Source organism: Dysidea avara, chromosome 7 (genome assembly GCF_963678975.1).
Source record: "Dysidea avara chromosome 7, odDysAvar1.4, whole genome shotgun sequence".
Classification (NCBI taxonomy): Eukaryota; Metazoa; Porifera; class Demospongiae; order Dictyoceratida; family Dysideidae; genus Dysidea; species Dysidea avara.
Genome location: NC_089278.1, coordinates 37,252,167 through 37,276,321, shown reverse-complemented (window position 1 = coordinate 37,276,321; position 24,155 = coordinate 37,252,167). Strand labels below are relative to the sequence as shown.

General features: G+C 36.7%; 1 protein-coding gene across 1 annotated transcript in view; it reads left to right on the top strand.

Annotated features, from left to right (window-relative positions):
* Positions 1-2,979: 2,979 nt before the first annotated feature.
* Positions 2,980-24,155, top strand: part of LOC136261523 (uncharacterized) — a 68,489-nt gene continuing 47,313 nt past the window's right edge. The window contains exons 1-6 of the mRNA XM_066055534.1: positions 2,980-3,133; positions 7,305-7,421; positions 9,044-9,142; positions 12,806-12,904; positions 16,358-16,456; positions 19,719-19,817. Coding sequence (XP_065911606.1) covers positions 3,110-3,133; positions 7,305-7,421; positions 9,044-9,142; positions 12,806-12,904; positions 16,358-16,456; positions 19,719-19,817 — 537 coding nt within the window. The 5' untranslated portion in view covers positions 2,980-3,109. The remainder of the gene's footprint in view (positions 3,134-7,304; positions 7,422-9,043; positions 9,143-12,805; positions 12,905-16,357; positions 16,457-19,718; positions 19,818-24,155) is intronic.

Sequence of the window (24,155 nt, the reverse complement as noted above, 5' to 3'; positions counted from 1 at the left end):
ACACACACCATAGTGACACTGATAGGTGTTCTTATGGATCATGTGTGGTCTAAGGTGTGGCTTGCATAAAGTTGCTACAACGTTGGATTTCGTGATGTTTTTGAGGGCAAAAAGCATTGAGCATTCTATAGCTAAAATTACCATCCCTAAGTGTGTTGTATACTATTAGCAGTGTTGGGAGTAATGCGTTACGTAATATTATTACTTTTGTGATAACTAAGTAATGTAACGAAATACGCTATAAAAACAGGTAATGTAACTCAAGTTACTTCACTTACAAATGTAACGTGTTACCTAAGTAATATAGTTACGAATCTAATATTACGTAATACTATTACTACAAGTAACGAAGTTACTAATCTCATTAGTAATCCACTGAGTAACCCCTAGCCACAATGAAGTAATGAAACCTACTGAATGAAGCTTATTCTCCAGCTTCTTACTTATAACCAAGATTTGCACATTATCCAACAACACAATCATGTCACGTGATAAGGCGGTAGTTTTACAAGTGACAGCTTAAGGCTGTGGACACAAAGTAATATAATATGTAATATTATTATAGTTCCTTTATTTTATGGGTAATATGTAACTGTAACTAAATAGTTCAGTTGCAAGTAATATGTAACTAGTTATTTTACCAAGTAACTTTCCCAACACTGACTATTAGCTAGTAACTTGTGTTATACTGTATCTTCCAGTATGATTTCTTCGCAATTTAATAATTTTCCTAGCGTAGAGCATCTTGAAATACTGTCTTATTGTTCACATTATAGAGTGCCCACCCTAGATCATACATGGTCTATGGTATACAGAACAATTGCCAATAGTACAGTAGAACCTGTCTTAGTGGCCATTTATCCTAAATGGGTAATTTTCCCTCAAGTAAGAAATGTGAGCTAATAGTCCACCTGTCTAATGTAACCACCTGTGTGTTGCAAAAGAAGAAATTTTGATGTGAAGGTGACCAGCTTAGCCAGGTATTGTCATTCTCTAACAACATCTCCCCATGTATAGGATAGAGTACAACAACACATTATTAATGATCTGATCATCCTAAAGGCGAGTGGTGTTATTTACCAGAACTGGAACTATCCTACAATAACCATACACCACACTACACATTCTGTAAACAACTCTTGTGGTCATGTGATCACTTGTGGTGTACTTTGAATAATCAGCCACACAAGAATTGTTTGCTCTAGTAACCTCTTAACACAATGGAGGTTGGTCACAGTGTTATCAAACATTTTGTAATCTCAAGTGTGAAGAGAGTTATGAGCATTTTGTGCCGTTTTTTCTCATAACATTTGCTTGAGTGAAGTTTCATAATCACTGGTCATGAAACTTTGTTGTTACAATTTGTTTATATAAAACAAGTACAACAGATGTAACAAGGATACTCGTGACATAATACATGCAATGTTAAAACTGAAGTGTTCACTGGACACTAAAATGCCCCAATACATACCTGTAAAAACTGAAGTCCCGCTTGACCCCCCTGCACACCAAAATGTCCTAATATGGTCCATACTGGGACATTTTAGTGTCCTGTGAACTCTTCAGTTTTTACAGAGTATAGTCACTAAGACATAATATGGTAGTGATTATGATCAGGATCAAAATAATACTTGATTGCTACAGCTCAGTCAAAATTTTGATTCCTTGATATTTAACTATAATTCCTAGAAAAGTTCTTAAATATTGTTTAATCACCAATTTTAATAGTACTTGATCACTTGATAAATCCGGTCCTAAATCAAACCCTTGATCACATTAGATCAAGCACTGCCACTAAACTGATGGTAGTGACTAACACTTGTTTTAATACTAACAGCAAGCACTCAACTAATACCAGTCAATTCTGTGACTCTGTAGTGCATAACAATGGACTCAGCTTGTGAGTGGTTAGCTATGCAGACTTCCAATGGAAACTGTGACATCACATTATTGCATTTCCTATCCCTAATTAAAAAGTCATCCATAACTAAATCAACACAAACATGGAGCTACACCAGACCCTAGTTTGTACAGTATGTTGCTAGCTAAAGGCATTTACATCAAGAGAAGATTTAGGGGGTGCATGGGGGCTGAAACACCCCCTCCAAAATTTTACTTATATGCTATATAATTAGGAAGATAGTAGAAGCTACAGTAGTTGTCTCTAAAGCATATACATGGGCAATGAAAAGAGTGAGAAGCGAAGAGCTAATCTCTTCTAGGAATCAACAAAAGGGAATCGAATTATTTTGTATTTGACTACTATTCTAATAGAACATCCATCATTAAAATTCTTTAAATTATAAAGAACAAAGACCAACTGCTAGACGCCTTGATCTTCATCTTGAACTCAAACCATACTGCATCATCTATGGTGTGTCTTTATATGAAAGCTAGTTACCAAAGTTAAAGTGGCTCGCAATGTTTATTCAATGAGATTCAAACAACACAATTATATTTGATCTCAGAAAGTTAAATTTTTCTGTGATGGCATGCCCCCAGACCCCTCAGATAAAGCATGCTCCTCATACTGAGTGTGCTTCTCAGAGAGAGTAAACCATCATTGAGATGTCAAAACACATACAATTGCAGACATGGCAAGGAAGCTATAAAAATAAAACAATGTTACAGTACAACACAAACTGCACTACTAGTTGTATCAACCAGTACCGTATATCCAGTTGCTACATTTTTAGCCCCCTCTTGGGAAATCCTAGATCCGCTCCTAGCATTGATTTTATAGAATCATATTTTATGTTCATGTAGTATGGGCTGAGGGTCTACCAGTGTTCACAGCCTTGCTGCAACAACCAATGATACTAAAATTGTTTAGACAACAATTCAGTTATGCACTGCAAACAATCACACACTCACGTAGCTAAGATTGGCCAGACTATATGCTCGGGTCCTCTTCATCCTAAGCTGATTGATGGATGCATAGTCTATTATCTATGATCGATGTTAATCTCGTGAGGTTGTCATGGCAAAAGGGGCATCACATGACTAAAGCAAGGTGCTTGGAACGTGCATAACACTTTACAACTGAAAATCGAGGGTACTCGAGCGATCGTTAGTATACCTTAAGTGGTGGAGGGAGGTGAGCAAGGAAATGTCGGAGCCGTCACCAAGTAAAGTAAGTTTTGATTAATAGCCGAATTAATCTATAATCCAGATGATTAAATACTGCATTAGTAGGTCATAACTTGTAATCAGTGTTGCCAGATGATTTGCTCCAAATGTTCATGTGAAAAAATAAATTTGTTCATAAAAAGTTCATAAATCCATAGTCACTTTCCGAAAACTAGCCTACACATTATAAATAGGTGGATCTCTGGGTTAGTAGGGCACTGAAGAGCAAAAAAAAAAAAAAAAAAGTTACCACCTAAAATTGCCAAAAGTTCATAAAAAGTTCACAGATTACTCCAGGTTCATAAAAAAGTTCATAGATTATTTCAGATTCACAAACCAGCCAAAAGTTCATAAAAAGTTCATAGATTATTTCAGGTTCACAAACAAGACAAAAAGTTCATAAATCTATGAACTTTATTCACAGCATGGCAACACTGCTTGTAATCCATATTATCAAGAGTATTATAATAGGCAGATAGTGTTGTGCTTACTATTGTTTGTAGTCAGTATACTCTTGATCATGTTTAAACTGTGGGCAGAGCAAGAAGGGGCAGAAAAACAAATTCTGCCCAATTCTGTGACAATGCAAAGGTTTTGGAATTCTATACTTGTACTATGCTAGTCTCGCATGGCCAGACCGCTTTTTTCTCTTTGTCATTGGGTAGGGAGAAAAAAGGGTCTGGAACAGTTTGAATCCCACAATCGTCTTGACACGTCACGATAAGTATGCAACCCATGCGCTTAAACTCTATTGTAACAAGAATGCCACAGCACAGCAATAAACAAAGATTTAACTTACTTAAAGAACTAACAATCAATATCAATCTATTATCGCCTCAAAGGCAGCTTTAGATGCTGATCGGTTTATAAATATGCGCTTGCAATTGATTGACGCAAGCGGCTACTATTTGAAAACACATCACGTTTCTTTGGTTAACACCCCCCAATTATCTGGGGAGTGCCAAGATGAGTGTGGGATTCGAACTGTTCCAGACCCTTTTTTCTCCCTACCCAATGACAAAGAGAAAAAAGCTGTCTGGCCACGCGATACTAGTACTATGCACCTCTGCAAGTAGTCTTGCATGGCCAGTCCAGTTTTCCCTCATCACGATGTTGTTTAAACCAATTAGAATTTATAAGTGCCATATTGAATTTATTTTGTTAATAATCAATATATTAATATTGAAAGAGGCACCCCCCAAAACTACGCAAAATGCTTAAAATGGTGTAAAAACACAGTGAGTTTCGTAAATTTTTGAAGGACCCACAACAAAAAACGGTCTGCTAATTATTCACATACCTCTAAGGAATACGCCACCTTATTTTCAAGACTGTAGCTACAGTAGATAAGTGGGCCCAGCTAAGTTTCTGAATCCGGTTTGTCATTTTGCCCAATGCGTAATGTATTGTGGGATTCACCTGTTACCAAGACTGTGGGAATTTTCCTTAAACTAATTAGTCTAAACACAAAAAATGGTCTGGAACATTTTGTACATGATTAGAGTACTTTTGTACTTTTAAGGAATTGTATGAAGAGCTGTTGCCCTTGAGCGGGCCATTCAGTTTAAAGACAAAAATTAAGGAAAGCCACTTCGAGAAAGTGCCGCGTGAGTAACTTAGTTTAGAATAGCTTTGTTCTAGTTTCTGTAGGCCTATATAAACAGACACCATGTTTCCTAAGCCAACTTTTAGTGAGATTCTCGTATGTTTTTGACCTTACCATTTCAGTAGATATGCAGAATTCCGCTAAAATCAGTAAATTTTATTAGGTTCACAATCTCAATGGCTAGTTTTAATATGCTTCTGAAGGTGACTGCATTTATAGGCCAGCTGCCTGCTGCACAATGAGCATACTAGTCTATTACATATATCCCCTAGCTACTAAAGTTTAGAAACATTGTGCAAATGGTGTGAAGTCTGGTTTTCAAGCTGCTGGACTGAAACTTGCTTAGCTAGTAATCAGAATTTTGCCAGATATTATTTTTTCAGAGGCGCTTATATTTTCTAGTTGGTATAAACATCATGTGAGACACTGTGATGGGGAAAAAGCGTATTGGCCATGCAAGACTACTTGCAGAGGTACCTAGTACAAGTATAAAATATTGTGAAGTGTATCAAATTCCAAAAAAGCTGGATCTTTGTGGGTCCCTGGGTCCACTATTCATACTTCCCCATAGATAATAGACAATGTATTTAGTAGGTAAGTCTATTATTTGTGGTTCCACCCTCAATTACATGTCTCAGGACCCAGTTACATAGCTAACTACTCACAAGTCCATTATTGTACACTAAGAATTGACTGGTATTAGTTGAGTGCTTGTTGTTAGTATTAACACAAGTGGTAGTCACTACCATCAGTTTAGTGGCAGTGCTTGATCTAATGTGACCAAGGGTCTGATTTAGGGTACATCAAGTGATCAAGCATGATTAAATTTGGTGATCACAAAACTACCATAATGTCTTTGTGACTACACTGTAAAACTGATGTGTCCGTAAGACACCAAAGTATCCCAGTACAAGACATTTTGGTGTCCAGGAGGTACTTCAGCTTTTACGTTATAGTTAAAGCACCACCACATGTGTGTATGAAAAATACAGCACAAGGGGGCGTGTTGAGAGACTAATACAGCACGAGGTGTAGCCGAGTGTTGTATTTGCCTCAAGATACTCCCCGAGTGCTGTATTTTCATACACACAAGTATAGGCAGTACTTTAACTGTTATATTGTATTGCACTTCCTGGTCATCTGGTTCCGAGTGATTTTCTCTAGTACTCAAACTGCTGCGATTTTCAGTTTTCAGGATATCAGTAAGTGTTTATATAATCTATTTCTAGTCGTAGAATGAATTAATAGGATTAGTTAGGTTAGTTTTAGCGATTTGCAATGATCAATCGTGCTGTCTTAGTGAAGTCATGTGTAAATAGCTTCATGATCAGACGATCAGTAAGTGTTTATACAGTCTATTTCTAGCCATAGAACGAGTTGGTAGGATTGCTTTGGCTGGTTAATTTTAGCGATTTACAGTGTGTTGTTTTCGTAACATTCCGTAAAAAAAATTCTCCACATAACTGTACTGTATTTGCAAGTGTGCTGTATACACAGCATAACTGTTCTGTATGAATCATACAGTACAGTTATGCAGCTAATAAGTACTGTATGAACAACACACTACGTGGCATTGCTTTGATCCTTCCATGCAAAGTATAATATAGATCGCACAGTAATGGTCCATCTAGTGGCCTATTGGTTGGGTTGTGGTATTTACCATATAGCAGATTTTTATTGCAAGACATGATTACTTTTAGCATTCACTAAATTTGCGAGAATTTTGCTGCCATGATAACATGATTTTGCTAAGGTCACATGCTGTTGAAAGCTTCATCATTAAGCTCACTGGAAAGATATATTTGCCCAACCAAAGCTGTGTACTGTAAAGAAAGTCGAAGCAAAAAGTGCATAAGAGAAGGTGTATGTAACTCGAACGAACAATCTTTGCTTGAGGCAAAAATGATCGCCTTTTAGCTTGCTAGCAAGGATCCAAATCTCTCTTAAAGCTTTCTCCCAGCCCATCAGGCTAGTTAAACAATGGAACGACTCAGATATGAAAGACAGCAGGGGGCGATGTAACAGTTGTATATACAACACTGGGCAGGTGTTTTTGTTTTTACTCTGCTAGTAACTGAAACAGTTGATTGTTACAAATGTTGCCACATTGCTTTTTCAAGGGGTAGTCACTTCGATACTGTCTGTTGAAACACAACTGGGATCAAGATTCAATCAAAAGGCTTGTGCACAGTGAATCAAGTGATCAAGGCATCCACAAAAGTAGTGATGAAGCACTTTTGAAAGTGAACTTTTGGCAACACTAAGAATTTACTAGGTTTTATGGTTGATCAAGAGATCAAGGCTCTTTTACAGATGAAATCAAACAATCAAAACAAAATTTAGACGATCAAAACTAGTGTATCAACTGCATGGCAGTATGGAATCTTGCTTAATTAACAGCAAGATTTAAATTTTAGCAATGACCTTCTGTTGCTAAATATCCTGCTGCAGAAATTTCAGACGCTATAATAACCCACTCTATGACATGCATTTTGGTGTATCCTAGTATTATTGGATCATGTGAGGTGTTGTGGTTTTACTAATCAGTCACCATGGTGATACTTTATAGGAGGAGCTGGATCGGCTACTAAAGGCAGCTGAAGAAGGTAATATAAGTGACCTACATTACCTATTGGAGGACAAGAAGTGGGATGTGAATACAAGAGGTCCTGGTGGTGATCCATGGGTGAGTTGTAGTTGGTATAGTTGTCTATACTTTAGTATTGTGTAGAGTGAGTAGTGTGTTTATTACAGGTGTATACAAGTTTTTGTATATATAAGAAATTTGAGTTTGGAAATTATTTTTGATTGCCATTTGTTTCATTTTCTGGTGGAAATTATAATCCCAGTAAATTATATATCGTCAAATAAGTCACTATACCTTTAAGGAATATGGTTCCTCTGAGCTGTTTGAGTCACATTTACTTATTACCATAATTATGGTCTGGAATGGGACATTGATAGGTCACTTGTTTGGCCTTCATGGTGAGTGCACTATTTGCTTGCTGTTAAGTTGTTCATTACAGAAACTTCATTTAAACAACTATTCCAGGGGAGTAAAGCTTCTATAGTGAAATGTTTGTTGCAGGTGGTATGCAATAGAGAGCTATAGTACAATGGACATACCGGGCTCACGCTTAAGATGGAACTGAACACACAAAACAAATTAAATACAACCCTCATGTTTAATGAGCTATTATAGCGTGACCCCAAATCTCAGATAGCGTGTACTAATTGATTAATTCTGAAAGGTTTTGATAGCTTGAGATGATGTAGTACAGTGTAGCTTGTGAAATAACACAACTTTATTTTACGACCATCTAGTTATGAAGTTACAAGTTAATTGCGTCAATAACTTGGCCAATTACAATGAACAATCCATCACTAAGCAACTTCAATTTCAATTGTTTCACACTTTGTATACTTTTCCTTTTTTTGTAGATACCGTAGAGACGGGTTGTTAAGCACATGCGCTTATAATTTTTGGAGAAACCTTTTATAAAAATCATACTATCTGTTAGGCGCATACGCCTAATAAACAATTATGTTGTGTTTACATGGAATCACTATGTTGCAATAGAGGAGTTAGTAGTTCGTGCCAGTCACCACGCCAATGTGTAAGGATATTTAGCTCTATTTCTGGGTGACATCCTTCGTAATGAATAAGAATATTGTAATCCAGAAGGCTGATTTGCTGTATACACAGTGAAGGGAGACCTCAAGGGAGACTTAAGCGACATTCACTTTCCAGCGTTTCTTCCTGTATGTAGCTTTGTCGTGTGTCGAACCTTGCGTTTTTCCATGTGTGCTTATCAGCTATATGGTTAATCACAAAAAATGTGTGTGCGCTTAACAAATAATATGTGCACGTGCTTAATTGACAAATGCGATTAAACAACCCAACTGTACGGTATGGCACACTATGAGGTATATTGTGTTGTTATACACACACACATAGTGGGGTGGGTTTCCATGGTAGTATAAATGATCATCCAGCCATGGTTAGTAGTCCTGAACTACATTTTTTGTTAGTTTGTTGTCCCTACTCTAAACTTTTAGTCTACCTTGGAATGTCAAGATCATGACTACACCCTTCATGATATTCAGTATTTGTGTCTCTAGTGAGGTAGTAGTTAATTTATAACGCTCAATAACCATATAAGGTATACCCTTATGTTAATCCTTCATTTTGGTACATTACTATCCACTGTATTCAGTACAATAGAAGTGGTACAGTATAGTGACCTCATCTGTCTCACTATAGTCACTACATGATGTCTTATTACATGTCATTGTCTATTACTATAGTCGAACATGACGTTGCTACTGATCACTGCATGGTATGCACAGTTGGAAGCTTTTAAGCTCCTACTCACCAAAGGAGCAGATATTCATGCTAAGGATAAGGTGATTATTATAATGTGTAATTACTGTTGGTGGGCGTGGCTTGTCCATTACCATAGGTGATGAACTAAGGCCATGACAAATTAATCTTATGTTTCATGGATGCAGCAGATCAATGTACCCAAAATAAGCGCAAATCACATGATCTCTTAAAATAATTGCTAACATGGCTATAGATTCTGTAACAATGTGCAAGCAGTAATAGTGTAGTAGCAATGGGTAGAAAATGGAGCTCCGTCACTTTATTTCGGAAGGACTTTAGCTTTTGCACCTGTCAAAGATAGGGATACTCTAATAGAGCAGTCATGTAAACTCCAGCAAAACAGTCAGTTGCGGTTTACATTATTTACTTTTCGACCTGGCCGGGTCACTACTAGAGGGCAAACAATCTGGGAAACATATGATTAATTTGGTATGGCCTAATTGTAGTCTTACTAGACATATTAATGATCTTACTAATTTGTCTAATAATATTGATATTTTTAAATACCATGTATAATGTAACTACCACTAGACAGTCCAAGTAGCTAAGACACTTGGTTTGTTGTAACTTGTTGATAATAATAAAATTTGTGTCAGATCAAAATACAAGGATTAGGGCTATGAATCAATTGTGATTAATCAAATGATCAATTGGCAGTGTTGGGGCAATTACTTTTTAAAAGTAACTAGTTGCATATTACATATTACTTGCAACTGAACTATTTAGTTACAGTTACATATTACCTATAAAATAAAGTAACTATAATAATATTACATATTATATTACTTTGTGTCCACAGCCTTAAGCTGTCACGTGTGAAACTACCGCCTTATCACGTGACATGATTGTGTTGTTGGACAATGTGCAAATCTTGGTTGTAAGTAAGAAGCTGGTGAATAAGCTTCATTCAGTAGGCTTCGTTACTTCGTTGTGGCTAGGCATTACTTAGTGGATCACTAACGAGATTAGTAACTGCGTTACTTGTAGTAATGATGTTATGTAATATTACACTCATTACAGTAACTTCATTACTTATGTAGGTAACACATTACATTTGTAAGTAAAGTAACTTGAGTTATATTACCTGTTTTTATAGCATATTTGTTATATTACTTTGTTACCGCAAAAGTAATAATTATTATGCAACACATTACATAAGTGATGTGTTACCCCCAACACTGTTAATTGGTTATTACTGAGGGTGATTAATAACAGGGCAATATCCAATTAATCAGTTGGATCACATGACGACAAGATTGTTTACTGTTTTCATCATTATCAGTGCACTAAAGTTATTCTGCCTTTTCTGGACTCCTATATCATAGCATCACTTTTCACCTTATTTTTCTTTCAAATGATACGTTTGACTAGTAGTGGATGAATACATGAAGTGATTACATTGAAAAAGGATGAAGTCAAGTATTTGGTTGATTGACTGATTATAGAGAGCCATCCAATAATCAGTTCTCTTGTCCTCAGGACACAGCTCTAACAGAAGGGACCCTGAGGGTTGAAGTTTACATGTTTGGTGGCTTGTACAAATAACAACTGTCATTATGTTGCCAAGAGACTGTACATTTTTACATCTCCTGCCCGATCTCAATGGAGTGACTAGAAATGTATCTCTTTTTCTACACTAAACTACAAAAATACATTTTGTATGCTCTAAAATGTGTACTCAACATACAATCAATTTTAGGTTGCTTGTGAATGCAATTGCACAATTCGCACACACATATGGCGGTTTCAATTATAAACACCCGTAGAATCACATTCTAAATGCTGTGTAACTTCGGTCGAGCGGTTTAGTAGCCCCTGCATTTATCCTGTAGTGGGCACGCCCTTAAGTGAACAGGAACAGGGATAACCGGTCTCTTGTGCACTATTGTGCGGTTAGATGATGCAATCGTGTACTTTCGGAACGTCGATAACAAGCATTGTAGACGATTCTTCAATGTGATAATGGCACTACTAATAAAGAGAAACAGTAAGGAGAGGGATTATATAGGTTGGAGTGACGTATTACTACTTTTGTATGCCTCAAAACAGTGACCTCGTTCTTGTATGCGGATGCACACTTGCTCAAATGCTGGAAAACCTGACCTAGAGATAATCACTTCAACTGTAAACAGGTTAGTGATGTTTGTTGTATTATTATAAACAGTGCTAGCCAGTAAAGTAGTGAAATTTCACGTTTGGTTTCACTTAGATCGATTTTCGTACTTTAAAGTTATATAATGGATTTGTGGTTGCACTTTTGTAAACAACAACTTCATAATCGAATTCCTTGCTCTATAGCGAGTAATTTAATATATAGTTTTATAGGATTATATGGCATGGTGTGTAAGTTACAGCAGTTTAGAAGCAGTAGATCGGAGCCTCTACAAACTTGGCAGTGAGGAGGTTAAAAGGAGCTTGGTTGAAAGAAAACAGCTCGCGTGTCCAAGCAATCACGTTCAAATGCATTCGCAAGCAACCTGAAATTGACTGTACATTTCATTGTTGTATTTTTTATTAATGAATTGACAAATGCAAAATACAAAGTGAGTCCTACTTACAGCTTTATACATGATTATGGTGTGTATAGTACAAGCTATTGGCAAGCTACAATTGCTCCAAAACTTCAAATCACCACAAGGATGGATTTAGCAGTATGGCTGGTATGGTTTCAGCCTTGAACAACAAATAATATTGAAAGTCAGAAATAGCTTTCTCTGAATACTCAAACATATAGCAACTCTCTAAATCCTTCATCAGCATTGGTCACAGAGAGAGAGTAGAAGAAAATATCCAATAAAATCTGCTAAAGAGATCGATATCAAAATACTCTAATAGAGCAGTCAGAATTACATAATGATTATGACACTCTAAACAATAGTAACATCACTGAGTGTGTGCATTATAATTGACTTATAACCAGCTGTCTGCAAGTGATGAAATGCTATATACAGTCTGTAACTATGTGATATGATTTTTTACTGTGTTAAATGTGAATGGAATTTTAAACTATCAATGATGTATGGTACAGCTCAAACGCAACATCGTCTCGCGAGAGTGCAATCAATTAAAAATTCACTAATTAAAGGGCGTGGCACTCATTTTGCTTCCAGTATTCATCTCAAACTAAACAGGATGAATACTTGTGAGCAAAATGAGTGCCACGCCCTTTACTTAGCGAGCTTTTAAATTACTCGCACTCTCGAGAGATGATATTGCATTTGATCAGTACTATACACTGTATCACTATTAAATTTCTTGTACCATTTAAAATCTCAAATTTTCTGTGTATGGGGGAAGGGGATAAGTCTAGTTTACACAATGGTAGTTACAACTACTCAGATGGCCTCACCATCATCTCATTACTAGATCCATGCAGCTATGCACTAGGTACATATTTCTACAAGTCTAGTTTTGTTCAATGGATCACACATAGTATTTTATAATCCACACTGTATTGCACCCTGTGCACTTGTAAATGTGTTCTGTGAGAGATTTCCAGTTAGCTATATGATAGTTACACAACAGATAACACTACAGTGTATGTGTCACTAGAAGTATAGCTGGATGGGTATATAGCACACTATAGCATGGTTGGGGTAGTAATGTATGTTGATAATTGTTAACAATTTTTAGTGTAGTGTTATGATGATTGTTGTAGTGATGATGTGTTTGTGTTGTTTTAGTATGATAGAGCAGCACTCCATTGTGCTGCCTTTGGCGGAGATAGTACCATAGTGAAGGAGTTGATCAAGTCAGGACTGGATGTTAATGCCATCGCTACTGTAAGCTAGTATAGTAATGAGATGTTGGTAGTAACTGTTGTGTACATGTTAACTGTTAAACAAGTAGTATTGTTGTAGGAGTGTGCAGCATTAAATGATATGTAGAGTTATCGTGTACATTGGTGACCTCTATGATCATGTGTGTATGTGTGTTATGTGTCTGGTGTAGTATTGATTGTGTGGTATATGTAGTGATGTGTATGGGATGACATCTCACTGGTCTGTGTTACTCTGTGGGAAATTGTCATCCTCCAAGTTTGCTTTATCAAAATTCAAATTGTGATACAAAGGTTGAAGGTGCAAAATTTTTGCTGATACAGAAATGATAGCCGATATAGTACATGACATGATAGTAAAGTGACTATTGTAATAAGGTCACTTGTTGTTGATTTTATGTTACAGATCCCCCGGGGCTGCGTTGTTATACATATCTTAGTGCCTGTGTAAATTTGTTCATTATTATGACATTGCAAAAGTGTCCGCCATTATTCCATCATCTCAGTGATTGTATGGGAGTAGTAAACTAATTCACTTACATAGGCATAGAGGAAAGCAAGCTAGATGGGCTAAAGAATCACCTAAAAGCCAGGAGATTGATATGCTCTAATAGAACATTCAGCTTGCTATAATAAATATAATGTAATGAGCCACCATCCCACATTGGTTTAGGTTAACTTTCCTGATCTGAAACATGTTTGGCCTAATAACAGTAGTGTAGTAAACTAGAGTGGTACGGACCTTATCCACTTTAACGTCACAGCATAAAAATGACAGTGATAGTGTGGGAACTTTGTACAGGGTTTTATTGGGAGTGATAGCATTTTGCTATGATAACGTTTATGTACAGCAGCAAGGGCAAGGTAAGGCATACTATATATATAGTCCTAGAAGCCGCATACTAACCTGCATACGCTAAAAATATCCTGCTTGAGGTAACTGGGCATCCAAAAATATCTACAAAGATTTTAGAAACTGTCTTTGCAGAAGGTTTTGAAAGTTCTGGGATGGTTAGTAATGAAATTAAAGACTACTTGTCAAAAAATTAAATCCTCAGACCTGTAACTCTGTATCAGTTGTAACAAATGTGTGTCATTTAAGTAGTTAAGTATGTGTAGTGTAGTTAGAACATGTAGTGTACTTTCTGGATGTTGGTGTGTGTTGCCAACAGACCATTGGTGTTTTCACCATAAAATTATTGTTAAATTAAATTAAAATCTTGAAGGAAAGTTGATAAGAAGGTATACTAACAAAAGCCTTAATCCACGAGAAACCTTGGTTCAAATGCCATGATTTGTTCTGTAAGTTGGCAGTTTCACAGCTATAATCTGGACATTCCTTACACAGTATCCCTATGAACCTGTCAATAATATAGGTGTGTTTTGGCCCATTCGCATTGCTCACTTTCAAGATGTTAATGCAATGCCCCATATACTTTACCTGGGATTGGTCCTGAAGCATGGGGAGTTGCTCATAGCATCTTGAAAATGAGCAATGCGAGTGGGCCAAAGCACACATATATTATTGACAGGATTGTAGGGGCACTGTATAAGGAATCTCCAGATTGTAGCTGTGAAATTACGACTTACAGAACAAATCATGGCATTTGAACCAAGGTTTCTCGTGAATTAAGGCTATTTTAGCGTACCTTCCTATCAACTTTTCTTTGAGATTTTTCGACAAGTAGTCTTTCATTTCACAACTACCCACCCCAGAACTTTCAATTATTGTTAAAACCTTCTGTAAAGACCATTTCTAATATATTGACAGAAATTTTTGGATGCCCAGTCTCCTCAAGCAGGAAAGTTTTTAGTATATGTGGGTTATTATGTGGCTTTTAGTAAAGTCATGGTATCCCCTATATACTTACTTAAAATGTGCACAGTTTTGTATTCATATCAAAACTTTGGTCTGGTTTCTTGTGGTGGGATTATTTGGCATCACCATATCATATTGTACTCTTAGTGAGTTTCCTATAATGGTCTAGTACAGTAATGTGTCACTGTGACATCTATTCTCCTCATCATTAGCCACACTGATGTCACTCCACAAGAGGTTAACATCTACTCCACCATGACATAGTGGTGTTGAGTAATAATATCTTATACTGAGTAATCTTGGTAATGAAGGACCAAGTATTCATGTTAAAACCCTTTAACTGCTAAGGATGCCATATATGGTGTCCTCAGGCTATAAACCCGACAGTGATAGAGATTTATACACTATAACATTCTTCATGCACTAAACCAACAAAACACTGGAACATGGGTAATCAAATCCTTGATGTACTAGCTATTGCTAGTAATGTTACATAATCACCTGTTATCATGTACAGTAGGGAAGGTTATGATTTTGTAATGCAATTTCTTTTGTGAGATGGATTTTAGGCCATATGTGTGTTTACGCACATGTGGTTGTAGTTGTGAAAGCACCTGATAGCCAGCCTTAACTTGTATTGCTTCAATTATAAACAGACTAACAATGTTTATTGTATTGTAAGGAACATTAGAACAATGTTTACTAATGGTTGAACATGCTCACAAATCAATTTTTACGATTTATGGTTTATAACATTCTTGTGGTTCCCGTTATGAACAAGACTGAAGTAGCTGTATAATCAAATTGTTTAGACAATAGCAAACATATTATAGACAGGTTCAGAACATTTCATGGTTTGGTGTGTCACTTTAACCCTTCAAATCTGGAATTAATTTTGAACATGGAACAATGTGTTACAGAGCTTTCCCTAGTGAAATAAAGTAGATCAGTAAAAATGTCAATTTGCTACCAACATTAAAGTCAAAATTTTAATTATATTCTGTTTACCACATCAAAAGAATTTCTAGTAAAGTAGAGCGGTAAGCCCCTGTGTAAGTGCGTATTATAGGCAGGCATCAGGTTTCTGTTAACAAAATAGTAACCATGGTAACAGTGTATTGTGAGACTATACATGTTGTGTGTAGATTGTGACCAAATTGTGTAGTGGTATAGTTTGATAGTGCAGTAGAATTTCATTGTTACAGTGTAATGTGCTCATATACAGGTTTAGTAGGAGTGTCCACCATCATTAAATTGATCAGACAAGTTGACCACACTCAACTGGCTTAGAATTATAAATGAAAACAGTCTTGTTGTTTGAGTTATAGTAGATCATGTGATAGCAGCCATACTAGTGTGGTGTGGTCCTGTTTAGTAGGTGTACAATTTTTATTGGATGATATTTATGGTAGAGTGATGGTCGTACACTGGTAGTTATGTTGAAGTTATTAACACTTTGTTAGGTGATGTGATTACTGGCTACACAGTCACTATTCGTGGTCAATAACTTCAAATGTTATCATAAACACTCCTCCATATTAGTTTGGATAAATGACTCTCCACTGTATTATTGTTGATGTGTAGTAGTGTAGCTAGTATATTGTGAAGTTAATTGTTATCAAATATAATTCACTATAGGATCAATGGACACCCCTGCTTGCTGCAACCCAAAATGGACACCATGAAGTTTTCCAACTTCTACTCAAAGCAGGAGCTAAACTGGATATGACTGATAACGTTAGTGATCATAATTTATTAATAATGAGGTTATGTGTATAGTGGTATAGTATTAGTGTAGTAATCACACAAATTAAGATGGCTATCAAGTGGATAACAGGAGACCTTGCTACAATAAACTTTATACCCTATAAAACCATCTGTTGTGTAATAATATGTATGGTTAGAGTAGTTGTGTGGGATTATCTTAAACTAGTTAACTAAGTCACGACAATGCTGTTAATTCTTGTTGAGGTGATCATGTGTAGATAATAGTATTGCAGCATCCCCCAGTATGGCTTTTTGTAGAATAGAAATGTCCACTGAACAATTATATATAATCATGACTGATCATTTTACCACCACCTTAATCTGTTATATAATGTACCATGTTGTGTTGAATTATGGCCAGGTATTTTAAGCAACTTTTACCCCGCACTATACTATACCGGCATTTATATACATGACCATCATTCATGAGCCAACTTATACCTCAGTGTTGTACTCTCCTTGATGTCTTCCTACTTAATCATGTGTCACAGATTCAAGCTATATAGGAACTCTATAAAACGTTCTTCGCTTCATCATATATAATATGTTCATTTGAGACCAGGTGTTTATTCAAAACCAGGAAAAAATTTCTCTTCAAAATTGCAGCCTTGATCAAAATGGCTTTGTTTGAGATTTGTCAACGCATAAAAAAAAATATTCCTTCCTTGAAATTTTGGATGGTGGCAATCTGCAAGAACCTTCCCACTCAAAAGAATCCCGCTTTGTGGTATTAGAAATACTGTATGTTATGTTATCCAGCGAAATGAGTATTGTACTTGTTGTGTTAAGGTACCTTGCAAAAAAGTGAAATAGCTACCCATTCTATTAGCATGGCTATTTTATTAAAAACATGACAACTATATAGAGTAACCATAGTGATAGATGTCTCCATTGTAGAGTAAAATGATGGTTGCTTGGCAACACTGCAAACATTACTAAGGTATAATCCCTTTGGTACTATAGGAATGGCTGCTAAGTTTGATCACTCTGTAACAGTAATTGTTGATTGCATAACAGTTGCTATGGTTATCGGATTGATTTTTATCAAACATAAACAGAGAACTACAATGAAAAGGAATCTTTTGCTTTGTGAATCAGCTGAACAGAATGAGTCAGTCAGACCAGTCTGACCATAGATGTAGTATATGGGATTAATGGTACGAGAATTGTAAACAGGAAAGGGTAAAATAGTCCATCATATAGCTGAACATGACTTCTTCTTGTTTACAAAGTGAGAACTATTAATCCAATATATGGTAGTCCCTCAGTTATCCACCTGTACCATCATTTATCTAAAAGTGATAATGACTGTTCTATTAGAGTATTTTGTTTGTAGATGGTTTATAAGAGTAAGGGTGTGTTCTATTGGAGTATGTGAACAAAGTTCTGAATATAAATGAATGGGCTGAACAGTTAACTTATCTGAACACTTTTTATCATAGCCTGAGACCATTGAAGTTTAGATAACTGATGGTCTACTGTACTACAACAAGCAATCCTATTACATCTACTAATACAGTTAAACTAGTACAAATCCAGTCACCTGTTAGACAAAATATGTGAACTTTATTGAGTAGTTGTGACAAGTCACTATACATGGTTTGTACAGTGACCATATTCCACAGTGACAGAACTAACAGTGTTAACATATTTGGTTATTGTGAGTGTGGCCTAGACTAGTATTGTGTGGTGTGGCTAGGGACCCGCCAATTATTTTTATCTATTATGCTATGCTGCACTGCTCAAAATTTGCCTATTATGTATGCTTAAATTAATGCTCAATATTTACCTTATTATGCTCAATATTTATACCAGTTTTTGTAGTAAATTTGCACTTTATGGGAAAACAGTAAGTCGCTGAAGCACAGACTCTAAATCCTTGCTTGTCAAAATGCATGTCATAGAAAAGATCTATATACTCTAATAGAACAGTCAGCTATCTGATTATTCTCTGACTGTTCTATTAAAGTATATCGATCTTTTTCTGTGATATGTATTTTGATAAGCAAGAATTTATGGTAATGCACAAGTGTCCTGCCTATTATGCTAGCATTATGCTCAATGCTTTCAAGCACCTATTATGCCAGCATAATCGGCAGGTCCCTAGGTGTGGCCCTATACATGGATACATTGTTAACAGTTCACACAAAAGAGAAAGAGAAATGATCATTACTGCTTTTTTCTGCCTACCTTCCAGTCTGGTTCACCACATAAACATGTATGACACCTTATCCTTCTACACACTGGATGATATTTCAAGTGCCGCAGAGTGTAATATGTGCCAGTAAAATAAATTTTCACAATTGTTCAATCAGAAAGTACATTGTAAAATTGTTAATTCTAAACTTTAAAAATAAGTAATTATTTTACTCACATGACTTTTATTTATATATCATGATTCAGTTTGAATAATGTTTAAGCTTTCCCTATACTCCTTAGTGTGTAGAAAATGAAAGCCTTTCCAAGAAAGAAGTAACAATGGTGAAGTGTCTACTGTGCTGTAAATAAATTCCCATAATTTGCATGCCCTTTACTGTAGGAACACATAACAATGATCAAGACACACGGTAGTGTGTTGTGCGGCCAAGAAAGCCGGCATGCCACATTGTGAATATAATTATTGGAAGAAACAAAGCACTATTTTCACGTATACGTAGCTCCGTGCTTCCTTCACGAATTGGAATCATTTTTATACTGCAGATGCCCCTCACCTTCAGCACCCCACATACCAATTTGAGCAAAATTGGCAAACGCCACCATGAAATAGAAGCCTTCAAAATCTGCTTAAGTTCTTTGTTTTTCTTCTTCGTTTAGGGGGCTTGGGGGGCTTAGATTATTCTTTTTGCACACCTAACAAAAACCATTATAAAATGGGAACGTGTAGCTCGATTGTCTTGAGCTTTGGTACACTTTGAGAACAAAGGCTTGTTGGTTAAAAGTAAATATAAACACTCGGGTGTCTATGCAGGTAAATATGGTATTGAATAACAATTAAAACTCTTTAATTGGGTAGTCACCAGAAATCTGGATATGTGGCCAGCAGCACCTGCCCATGTACTGTAATAAAGTTAATAGTAACATGTTGTAATGATTGTTGTTGGTATATTAGTTTCAGGATATATTGTGTAAAATGATCAAGTTTGATAGTAATTTTATGTTGTAGCTATGTACATTGTACAAACATGACAACTTAAACTACTCATTCACTTCTTCATGATATGTGTTGTTGTAGGATAATCAGACCACACTCCATCATGCTGCCTTTGGGGGAGATAGTACCATAGTGAAGGAGTGTATCAAGTCAGGACTGGATGTTAATGCCATCAATAATGTAAGCTAGTATAGTAATGAGATGTTGGTAGTAACTGTTGTGTACATGTTAACTGTTAATGTTGGTCACTCACTTGTTATTCTCTAGCCTAGTTGATTATCAGTTGTCTGTTGCTTCTCCTCCACAAGCTAATGATTGTGGGAGTGGTTTGGTATCTGTACAGAGTCTTGGCTGCCTTTTGGGATAAACCTCCAACTCTACTGAAGGCCAATGGGAAAAATGGGCTTTAATTTGAGGCAACAGATACTTGGATATAAGGAAGAATTTGGTGTCAGGAATTGTTTTTGCACCACCAAGTTCTTCATACCCGAGCATGATGATGGGTACAATTTATGCCTACGTGATATGCAGCAGCCATCCTAGGTGAGACCCCATACTATCACAGTCCCTCTATCAGGAATGGAGGTGCTGCGTAGCAACCAGAGCTAGTATTGCTCTGTTTGTGATGGCACAGAAAGAGGCACAAGCCTGCAATGACAACAGTGTACCAGAATACAAGTGCACCTCCTTTGGCCTTGTAGCAAACATGTGCCAATAAAGCAGGTGACATGTTGGTACTCCAAATATGTGCCCATCAAGCAAGAGGCATGTTGGTACTCCCAGTGTGAGAGGAATAGCATTTGCTGGCTTTTGCGGCGTGCTGACTTCTGGTAGCATTCATGTCCCTTTAAGGGGTTAGCATTAGCTACGTGTTATGGCCAGTGGCTGTGGTAGTCTGATCATGGTGGTGGACCAGCAATTTCAACTATGTAATCTGTGGAACCATCTGCATTGGTAGAGAATAACACACAGCAAGGAACACACATACAGCAAAGCAGTAACTATAGTGTAGTGAGCTGTGCTATGTGACTTGCCGTTATATATGTGTACAGTACAATAGCTATGCACCATACAGGCTGCTCTCCAGCAGTAGTGGTCTGGACACTAATACATATTGACCAGAGGTTGTCTGGTTGTCAAACATTCCCTGCATATATAGTGTTTACACATTCAGTATATTCACACACATGTACAAGGGTATGTGTTTCAATTTAATTTTAGTACGCGATTGAACGTCTGCCTTGTGAGGTAATCTGTCGGGTGAATTTATACAAGTATATAGGAACAAATCTATCTGCATGCTTACGGCAACCCATTGGCTGCTGAAACAAATTGTATACTTGTGGCTATGTGCTTATACCTCTATAGCCATATTACCTAGCTAGTGAAGTGGTGGGAGAGATATGGGTAACACTCTTGAGTAGGTGATGGACTGACCGCGTGTTACGTACTTGCTGCGCATGCGTTGTTACTCCAAATAATGCTGTTTTCTAGATAATGCTCTCCTTTAGCTAGCAAAGGTGTGTGTGGTGTTTGCTCCCACCATTAACTATGTTTAAAGTCTTTAAACTTCATTTAAACAAGTAGTATTGCTGTGGGAGTGTGTAGCATTAGATGATGTGTAGAGTTATCGTGTACATTGGTGACCTCTATGATCGTGTGTGTATGTGTGTTATGTGTCTGGTGTAGTATTGATTGTGTGGTATATGTAGTAGTGCATAACGAATGTGTGCAGCAGCTATATGGCAAACAAATTACAGGTGCTTAATTCATCGATCATAACTGAAGTACAGGTGAAGCGATTTCCTCATAGTGAGCTTTATAGGTGTAAACCAACCCAAAAAAATTGTGTATTTAGCCTCCTAACACTCTTGAGTAGGTGATGGACTGACCTCGTGTTACGTACTTGCTGTGCATGCGTTGTTACTCCAAATAATGCTGTTTTCTAGATAATACTCTCCTTTAGCTAGCAAAGGTGTGTGTGGTGTTTGCTCCCACCATTAACTATGTTTAAAGTCTTTAAACTTCATTTAAACAAGTAGTATTGTTGTAGGAGTGTGTAGCATTAGATGATGTGTAGAGTTATGACCTCTATGATCATGTGTGTATGTGTGTTATGTGTCTGGTGTAGTATTGATTGTGTGGTATATGTAGTAGTGCATAACGAATGTTGATTTTACGCTTCAAGGGTTTGAGTGCAACATTCAAAACTTTGGTGAACATTTTATGTAGCTATAGCTACAGTTAGCTAGATATTATGCAGTCTGCGTAATTTTGGGTGTATTGTAGCTTAATTCATTTAACAATAGTCATTGTTCTGGCTCCTTTTTGGCAAATGGAATTTCTCGCGTTGACACTATCGTTCGTCTGTTTAATAAGATATGGCAGCAGGAGAAGCACACAACAAGATGCTTCAAAACCTTACAGCAGTACACAACTCACAAATGTACTTCCTCTACAACTTGTCCCAACTGTACTTTGTGATTATCAGTGGGCGTGGTAACTTGTGGGACATGAGCTAATTAACTTGTCAGACACCTACTTGGCTTTGTGTACAACCACCTTCCATTAATTTCTAGTGTCTCAGGTGTAATTGCCCATGGCGAAAATCGTTCGTGGCATGATGAGCAGTCAGATTGTTGCAGTCTTCTGCTCACCAATAAAGCCAGGTTGCGCATGCATAAAATTCAAACTTCTGTGAATGCTATCCCACTAGGAAACTGTGAGAAGGCTAAAGCCTGTGAATACAGGGAGTCATAAAACTTCACTTATGTCATTCGAATAATGTACTCTTCGAACCATTGAATGAATGTAGTACATTCGTTTATGCACTAATATGTAGTGATGTGTATGGCATGATGTTTCACTGGTCTATGTAAGTAGTCATGCTTTAGTTGTGATAATACAAAGATTAAAGTAGTGCTTAAAAGTAAATCTTGAGTATTTGGTGTCTGCAAAATTTGTTGCCATACAGAAATGATAAATTTACAGTACGTGACATGATAGTAAAGTGACTATTGTAATAAGGTCACTTGTTGTTGATTTTATGTTACAGATCCCCCAGGGCTGTGTTGTTATACATATCTTAGTGCCTGTGTAAATTTGCTCATTATTATGACATCATGAAAGTGTCCACCATCATTCCATCATCTCAGTGATTGTATGGGAGTAGTAAACTAATTCACTTACATAGGCATAGAGGAAAGCAAGCTAGATGGGCTAAAGAGTCACCTAAATACCGGGAGATTGATATGCTCTAATAGATCATTCAGCTTGCTATAATAAATAGTCAGATTATAATGTAATGAGCCACCATCCCACATTGGTTTAGGTTAACTTTCCTGATCTGAAACATGTTTGGCCTAATAACAGTAGTGTAGTAAACTAGAGTGATATGGATCTTATCCACTTTGACGTCACAGCATAAAAATGACAGTGATAGTGTGGGAACTTTGTACAGGGTTGTATTGGGAGTGATAGCATTTTACTATGATAATGTTTATGTACAGCAGCAAGGGCAAGGTAAGGCATACTATACATATAGTCCTAGAAGCCGCATACTAACCCGCATACGCTAAAATATTCCTGCTTGAGGTAACTGGGCGTCCAAAAATATCTACAAAGATTTTAGAAACTGTCTTTGCAGAAGGTTTTAAGAATACTTGAAAGTTCTGGGATGGTTAGTAATGAAATTAAAGACTACTTGTCAAAAAATTAAATCCTCAGACCTGTAACCCTACATCAGTTGTAACAAATGTGTGTCATTTAAGTAGTTAAGTATGTGTAGTGTAGTTATAACATGTAGTATACTTTCTGGTTGTTGGTGTGTGTTGCCAGCAGACCATTGGTGTTTTCACCATAAAGTTATTATTAAATTAATTTAAATCTTGAAGGAAAGTTGATAAGAAAATATGCTTTCAAATGCCGTGATTTGTTCTGTAAGTCGGTAGTTTCACAGCTATAATCTGGACATTCCTTACACAGTACCCCTATGAACCTGTCAATAATATAGGTGTGCTTCCGCCCATTCACACTACTCACTTTCAAGATGTTAATGCAATGCCCCATATACTTTACCTGGGATTGGTCCTGAAGCATGGGGAGTTGCTCATAGAATCTTGAAAATGAGCAATGCGAGTAGGCCAAAACACACATATATTATTGACAGGATCGTAGGGGCACTGTGTAAGGAATTTCCAGATTGTAGCTGTGAAATTACGACTTACGGAACAAATCATGGCATTTGAACCAAGGTTTCTCGTGAATTAAGGCTATTTTAGCATACCTTCTTATCAACTTTTCTTTGAGATTTTTCGACAAGTAATCTTTCATTTCACAACTACCCACCCTAGATCTTTCAATTATTCTTAAAACCTTCTGTAAAGACCATTTCTAATATATTCACAGAAATTTTTGGATGCCCAGTCTCCTCAAGCAGGAAAGTTTTTAGTATATGTGGGTTATTATGTGGCTTCTAGTAAAGTCACAGAATCACCTATATACTTACTTAAAAGACAA